At 33.6% G+C, this 8331-nt stretch overlaps 1 protein-coding gene across 2 annotated transcripts; it reads left to right on the top strand.

The window, feature by feature from the left end:
• The first annotated feature begins 42 nt into the window (after positions 1-42).
• On the top strand, positions 43-7675 carry LOC128162838 (insulin-induced gene 2 protein-like). 2 transcript variants are annotated; one of them, XM_052826241.1, is made up of 6 exons: positions 43-179; positions 593-788; positions 2605-2735; positions 3111-3277; positions 3688-3787; positions 5650-7675. In XM_052826241.1, exons 2-6 carry the CDS (start codon positions 611-613, stop codon positions 5692-5694), a joined length of 621 nt encoding a protein of 206 aa, XP_052682201.1. In that variant the 5' UTR covers positions 43-179; positions 593-610; the 3' UTR covers positions 5695-7675. The 2 variants fall into 2 exon arrangements, with proteins under 2 accessions (XP_052682201.1, XP_052682202.1); XM_052826242.1 differs by having other exon boundaries at positions 68-179; positions 596-788.
• Positions 7676-8331: the final 656 nt, after the last annotated feature.

The following is an 8331-nucleotide window of genomic DNA, read 5'->3' as shown; positions in this document are numbered from 1 at the left end:
GTTACTTAAATTCTCAAATCTTATTGGCTGACCTGAAACATCCGAGATTTTGTTCATGGTGAGACCATGGGGTCAATGAGCTGATACACACAGCATACCGGTCACCAGATATTTGATGTATAAATTATCAAGAGCGATAAACTTATAAACAGACAGAGCGATTGTAAACAACAGCTAAGGTAAGGAATTTACTATGAAAATCTGTTGGTGAGCTTCAAGTCTAAAATATTTTTGTAAATGTCGGCTGAGATATGTTGTTGACATATTTGTTTACATTTTGGAATTGCACAGGTGGATAGAAAATAAGATCACAATCATTCGTTTTTGTGTAAAATATATCACCTGTTTGAAAATAGAACGTGTGTTCAATTCACGTGCGGGCTGTGCATTTGTTATCAGAGCCAGATATTGTGTATTTGCAGTCTGACTGCGTAATTTTAATTCTAAACAGCTGTCGACAAACAAGTCAGTTCCAAGACACAGTCAAAGGCATTTTCTATTTTCTTTGTTCATTTTCACAGCAGAAATCATTGTAAATGATGGATCTCCAAGACTTATAATGTAACAACTTTCCTTTGTTTATTTTTTTCAGCAGAAATTCTTGTAAAATATGGGTCTACTCTTGAGAGGGACGGTGCTCTTCATGATCGGCAACTTCTTTGCCGTGTTCATGAACCTGCTGCAGATAAATCGTCAAGGCAACGTGTCGCTGAAGATGCCACCAGAGCTTCTAGAGAACCTCTTCCTAAAGGAATGGTGGGTTCCACCCATGTGTGGAGCAGCTGCAGGTAAAAACAAAATCAAAATCTTCTTCATCATCATCTTCTTATTCTTTATAAATCCCTTGATTCCATGATAATGTCTTGTTAGCTGCAGTCAGATATCATTTACGCTGTTTATTGAAGATTTAATCTATTCGTCATTTTGTTCATAATCCTGGAAATACCTTAAATTGTATCGCAGCACCTATCCTCTAAGAGATATTTAATATGATGGGAGTTCAATTTAATTCAAATTTGACCTAATCTAGCTGGTCAAGAAAGTAAAGGCTTTGTAGCGTAAGCTTTAATTGCCATGTATCTAAACTATCCCTAAAATTCAGGGAAACAAATATTTGATGATCCATTTTTAAGCAGAGCAATGTTAAAGGCAACAGTCTTTTCTTAACATTGACTTCTCATGCTTCAAAATTTTCTTCCTTGGCATTTAAAATTTTCAAAAAAAAAAAGAAAAAAAAAAGGAAAAATTGTTCCCATTTCAATTTGTTAACAAATTATGATAAAAAGCAGAGGCAGAGTTTGCAATTTAAATGAAAGGAAACATACATCAGAATTTTGGCCTAATAATTACTTGCATGTTTAAGTACTTAGATTATGCTATAATTGCTATTTTCACACAAAATTGAGCTTTAATTTATGAGTGAATTCCAGCAATAGAATTCAAGATAATCTTTGATGCTGCCCATGCATACATGTAAGGCTGAGACAATGAGCTTCAGACATAGTTTGTCAACTTGCCAAGAATTATTTGCAACAGCTAGTTTGTTTTGTCTGTGTCACTGCAAGAAAATAAACAACCTGGATAGATAGTACGTCTATACAGTACGTAGATACTAGTTAATCAGGAGATACCAATGTACTCAGTTTGAGTACATTTTAAATATAACTGTCCAAGGGATGCAAACGTTCGTCAAAATATCTCAAGCACACCAATACTTCCCAGTGTGTCTGACCCAGAAACTTCATATCATTATCTATTCTAGGGTTTATCAATGTAGGCCTTTAAGAAAAGGCCATAGAAACAATTGCGTGGGACGTCCCACAGCGCAGGTTTAAAAATAAGGTCCAGTTTTGTAAGATAAAAAAAGGATGTACAGTTGGTTGCAATGTTCACCATGGTATTCGCCACGACTCGCAAATGTCGTCTGATATTTGTTTGATAAGCTATGACCTGATATTTGTTATGATTTCAATGAGGACACAATTCATACGGCTGAATCATGTTTATTGACCCTAGAAATATAGAGTTGTTCATGTGACCAATTATACAGTAAACGGACAAAAAATCTGTTTAGTGTGGGAAGAGATAATTGTGCATGACTTGTATAAAAAAAAAACCCAGGTGAATTACATGTAGCATCATTTGAGATAAATGTTTTGGCACAACTCTAATTTATATATCTTATCAGAATGATTCGCTATTTTGTTAACTTTTTTAATAATAATTTAAGTCTTCAACAATGAACATTATAATTGTGTATTAAGGATGATAAAAAAAAATTAGGGGAGGGGATGGAGAAGACAAGGAAAAAGCTGATTTGTGACAGCTAGTAACTTAAATCTCCCTTTAATACTGTATTTGAATTACTTGTAATGCACATGTTACAAGGAATTGTGTAATTCAATACCTTATTTTTGTGCAACATTGTACAATGGATTTCGGTTGAATTTGAACAGCTACCTAAAAAAAAAACACACTTTTATCTCCATTCGGAAACTGTCTGTTTACCATACATGTAATCATACTTCTGCAAGTACTTGAAAACAAAGTCCATATCCTTAATTGCTAGAATTGTTCTTATCTGCATTTATTCTTTTTTTCTAGTGTTGATCGGACTTCTGTATCCATGCCTAGATCGTCACCTGTCAATCAGCAACCCCGACTCCCACAAAGGGGAGTGGTCTAAGGTCATGAGATGTATCGCCGTATTCGTCGGAATCAATCACGCCAGTGCTGTATCCTTTTGCCATTCATGATGTCAATCATATGTCAAAAATCGTAAATGATCATTTCGTTTGTGAATTAGTACCATTATTTTCATTTTTGTGGAACCTGACAGTGATGTACTAATTACATGTAAAATAAGGTTATTTTTCATCAGTCACTCTCTTACTTCATTTTTTGCTTTAATGACTGTATGCATATGATAAAACTGGGTTTTTTGCGAGGTTGGTAATTTTTTTTACAAAATTTTTTTGTTCTATTTTATCTGATTTAATTGTGAATGAAACTAAATCAAGGGTGTGTGAGGGGAGTAGTTGATCAGAAACCTTAGTCAATGCTTGAGTTTAAAAATCTGTACAGGAATTATCCTTAACCACATACTATAGAAACTGGACTTTGTGAACAACATGCAGCTCTCGATGACCCTGGCAGCCATGTCTATAGGACTGTGGTGGCTGTTTGACCGCTCCCCCTGTGGATTCGGCCTGGGGGTGGGGATTGCAGTCCTGGCCACTCTAGTCACACAGCTTCTAGTCTATAATGGTGTATACAAGTAAGTACTGCCTGAATAAAATTTATGTTACAACCCCTCCCAGAAAAAAAAATAGAAAAAAGGTTGCCCTTGCTGTAAATTATGTACATTGTAAATTGTAAACATTTTAGTTTGATCTTTATTATGAAAACTCAAGTGAAACAACGTTCAAGAAAATATATAAATATAAATAAAAAACAAAGTCTGATCATAAAAAAAAAAAACCATGTATACATTGGTCTCACTTAATTTAGGTAGAATTCCTCAAGATTAAATCATGTTGAAAGTTTTAAAAGTTTCATTCTTCACAATGTACTGTTAAATTCCTCACAACGCTAACAATGCTTTTTCAGATTTTACATTTGAATGTCTTTGTATGAATTATATTTGAGGCACCTGGGAGTAATGATTAAACTTGTATTTTGTTTCAGCTATTCCAAAGCAGAGTTCCTGTTCGTGAGGTCATGGTTGCCATGCATATTCTTCTCAGGGGGTGTGACAATGGGAAACATCGGCCGACAGCTCGCATTGGTACTTGATCTTTATTTTACATAACAACTAGGTCAACACATTGTTAAGGCCAACAACAAAAATGTATCATTCATAGGCACTCATGACTGCCACTACCTTATGTCAAATGCTGCCCTTGTGATTAATTTTTGTCCTATTTTTAAAAGAGGAATTATTATAACTCAATTGTAACGATGAAATTGACTAATTGAATATTTCCCTTTGTGCATCTTGCAATAAAAATATGAAACTTGCCTGCAACATTATATTCTGAAAATTTTAGCCATAGTTAAAACTTCACCAGCAAATAATGAATCATCCTCCCCAAGTGATTGAAGTCATGTGTAAGTTTACAAAACTTTGGCAGATTTATATGTGTAGCTACAAATGTTCCGGGTTTGGAAGTGAGCAATTTTGATTGGATTTGCAAATTTAAATTTTGCACTATAACAAATACACATTGTTTGCATTTGTCAAGGCAAACAAAAATATTTATTCTTTTTACTAAAAGTTGAAAAATTGAGTTATTTCCCTTTTTAAATGGCAGTAAATGAAATATTTCAAACTGTGCCTAAGAAACTACTATCTTTATTTTATTTTTTTATCTAAGGATTTGGGGGGGGGGGGCTAACTTGTCTTGAGTAAAGCACATTAAACACTTTTAGAATCTCTAGAAAATTTTATCAGTGAATGCCTAAATTAACATTTACCGTAATCCGGTGAATATAATACGCAGTAGTGTACAATACGCACCCCCCACTTTGGGCCTGAAAATGGTGAAAAAAAGCTTGTTGGGATGTATAATACGCATCAAAAAAATTGACCAAACGGTAATCCTGAGTATCAACAAAGCAGTTATACTTTGTATGCACGCTCAACTTCATCGCGGGAATACGCTACCGGAAATAAGAAAAACACAATATTTTCTTAGATACGGATTTATTGTAACTAATACATCGCGGTAATATCTTTATTTCATAATCAATGTTTTTAATAGACCTAGTATTAAATATTCTACCGTAAATAAAATCAACTACTTTTAACAAGCGTGATAGAATTGTTTAGTCATTACAATCCCTGTAAAGTGAAAAACGGACTATGTACAGGTATGGAGATAACGGACATACATGTAATTAAATTCTTAAATGACTCCGATCAAAGTGATCAATTAGAGGTCTGGAACATAATAAAATATATGCACAAATAGTTGTGTTGTGTATAGCACACATAGCCTAAGGGGGTGTCTGAGATACCCAAGGTGTCAAGCGTTAGCGGTGGGGAACCACAACCGTTTCAATGGCTTCAATTAACGGAATAGGTTATAGAATCATTTATATTCATAATTATTTGCAATTAATTAATTAGCATTAAATGAAAATGGTTAAAAATGAGCCAAATGATGTGTAAGCTGTTTTCAAAGATCGGCGTCAAATAGCACGTGGCCATCCAAGTCCGCATTCTATTAATAACAGCTGTAATGGTGGCGTACACGGAGATAAAGAATAGGCAGTTCAAATTAATTTTTAAAGGCCATTTTGAAACAGTTTATTTATTAACAGACTTAAAGTGTACATTTTCTTTAATTACATGCTTTAACAATGATTTCCTAATGGGGTTACATAGTAATATATATGTGATAATGAAGGAATATTACGATGTATAGCGGGGTATCGATTCTGTCTGTGAACAGCATAGGTAATACGGCAGTATGATACCCTGTGCTTCTGCTAGGAAAAAATATGCCCAAATCCTATAGGGATGTATAATACGCACCCCTTTCTGAAGGTAAAAAATGCTGGGAAAAAAGTGCGTATTATATTCACCGGATTACGGTATCAGTTTAAATTTGACAAAATGTTTGAAGTCATTTTTTATTTTGACAGTATGATGAAAGTCCAGCATCTCCTACCAAGCCAAAGACTGATTGAAGAGTCTGTGATGTGCAGTTAACTTATGGTTTTTACTCCAAAAAAAAAAGATTGACTTGATACCTCAGTGAACAAAGAAAATCATCATGGATTAGTTTATAGCAAAGACTGTGATATTTGTCAAACAGAGTATTGAATCATAGAGTATTGAATCCAGATGGCACAAAACCTTGCACCGGTTTGGTCTGCCAAGAGCAGTAACTCCTGTGATCCAGGTTATGAAGTGATGGAAGAGTTATTGTTCTTTCTGTGTCAGCCGTGTCACTGTTGTAAATACGTCGGTATGAAGGTCGTTTGTGGTGTGGTGCTCGGAGCTAAAATTAGTCAGCAGTCGAAGACCAAGAGTAAACTTGCAGGTTTACCTCCATAATCAAAGATGTTGACTCAAGTCCAGTAATTTCGCACATACATATAGCACTTAGTGATGACTTGAACTTGAAGTGATAACATAGCTAAGGTGATTTTACAACATAGCTGTTTTTGACCACAACAGGCATATGCAAGAGTATCATTTTTTTTAAACTATGTATTTTGAGCAAAGATAGCTAAAGAAATACATAATATGGGATGTGTTCATTATTTTAAAACAAAGTTTGTGTGATTAAAATGTTAGTGAGGAGTGATAAAATTGAATGTTTTAATTTTTTTTTTAAATTGAAAACTGTTGAGTATTCAAAAACAAAGATGGGGTGGGGAAGAGGGGTCTACAAGATTGTTCTCCTACCTCTAAGCAAATCTTCAATAGAAGTAATTTTGTGGACATACTGTTTTCATTATTATCAGTACAGTAAAATTTGCCAGGGGCAGACGATTTTGCTTCCTTGCATGCGCAAAAATTGAGCCATATGGAGATAGGTTTGATGACATGATGGGTTGGGGTTACCACTAAGTTAATGAATTTGGGTCCTCATTCTTTCAGCAATGCAACATCTCATCATAGCATCTCAAGAAAAGATAATGAAGAAAAAGTTTTATGTTTATTGTCATGATTGTAATTTTGAAGTAAAAATATAAGCATTTTTTATGTTTAAGTCAGTGGGTTGGTTGATTGGCAGTTCGTTTTGGAATTTTCTTTGAAGATAAATGAAAAAAAAAAAAAACATTGACCATGTTGACATGTGAATGGAATTGATTCATGTGTACATCAACTGTGAGAATGGAGAATAATGTTTGTTTTGAGAATCTGAATGTTAACAATATATAGTGTACATGCAGGATGAGAGTATTGAGAATCTAAATGTTCAATAGGGAAAGCATTAATGTTTAAAGAATCTGAATTTCAGGAAAAACATGTGAGAATCTAAGGATTTAATGAATGAACGTTAAGAGTTAATTACCTGTTTTTCATCATGTCATTTTCAGGTGCTCATGTCTCATGAAGTAATGTGATTTATTGTTGTGTTGATTGTTGGTATTATTTTTCAAAAGGGATTATTTTATTTTTTTGATGACAAAAAACCTGCGTGTGTGTGTATATATCAGAGAGAGAGAGAGAGAGAGAGAGAGATGTTATACTGTATGATATGATCTGAGAAATACTTCCTGTGACTTTTTCGTAATGATCAATATTTTTTAGGGTGATTTCATTACATAGTTGTTGCATCAACAACACAACTGAAAAGCTCTTATAATACGTGTAAATTATTGCTTTAAGAAACATGTAATGAGCCCAGAAATAGAGAGGGTGTGTAAGGAAGGGTTTTGTGTGTACACGTGTACATAACAAGTATGCCACAAAACAAGTTTGTTGTCTCTTTTCTCTTGGGACAAAAAAGAATTAAGAGAATCAAAGTGGGGTTACTTTATTTTTTGTCTCTTTGTTTGTACACAAAAGTACAATATGTTTTTAATTGTATATACGGGTTTTGTAATCTTGCTGTTAAAAAGCAATAATTGAGTTGAAGAATATTGATTGTTTGTTTGTTTTATCATACTGTGTAGAAAACAAAAAATGGCAATAAAATTACTAAAATTATGAAAATTTTATTTTTGTTGGTTCTTTAGATATTCAAATGTTTTACCGAAGCATGATTGAAGCATTGAAATGTTTTAACAAAGTTTTGGTAAAAGTAATGTTACACTAGGTACAATGCATCTTCAGTTGGAAAACTAAATAATCATTTAGACCTGCTCTAACAACCTTGCCTGGTTAGCATCAGACATTTTTTTTTTCATTTGCAAAGAACCATGCTTGTGAAGATAGTCTGCCCTGAAATGCATGTACATGTATATTTTATACATTTGATTGTCCACGTACATGTAATTATAAAGAGATTGGCTTCTGATACACTCAAGTAGTTTTATAGGTAGGGGTTTTAAGGAAAAACAACTAAAAAGGGGATGGCTTTTAAAAGTCTGTGCATGTAGAGGTATGTTGTAATAACTATTATTATTAAATAGATTTATTTGCAATGAAAGAAAAAAAGCTTTTTTTGTACTGACTTGTGGAGTTTTGTCCTCAAAAGAGTTCAGTTAGATGTATAAAATCAATTCTGTCACTGGACTGCATGAATATTCTTCCATGGCCAACACAATATTTATTTATTTAGACGAACAATAACTTGGCGGAAGCAAAAAAAATTAAACTTGTGCAGTTATTAAAGGTCACCATAAATATTTTCATATTGCAAGTCGAGT

This window comes from Crassostrea angulata, chromosome 9, assembly GCF_025612915.1.
Source record: "Crassostrea angulata isolate pt1a10 chromosome 9, ASM2561291v2, whole genome shotgun sequence".
In the NCBI taxonomy this organism is placed as follows: Eukaryota; Metazoa; Mollusca; class Bivalvia; order Ostreida; family Ostreidae; genus Magallana; species Magallana angulata.
Note: the sequence above shows the minus strand (reverse complement) of the source record. Positions and strands in the feature narration are given on the sequence as shown.

Coding starts and splice junctions, on each gene's coding strand:
- LOC128162838 (XM_052826241.1), top strand. CDS start 611: ATGGGTCTACTCTTGAGAGGGACGGTGCTCTTCATGATCGGCAACTTC. Junction 789..2,604: donor CATGTGTGGAGCAGCTGCAG/GTAAAAACAAAA, acceptor CTTTTTTTCTAG/TGTTGATCGGACTTCTGTAT. Junction 3,788..5,649: donor TCGGCCGACAGCTCGCATTG/GTACTTGATCTT, acceptor TTATTTTGACAG/TATGATGAAAGTCCAGCATC.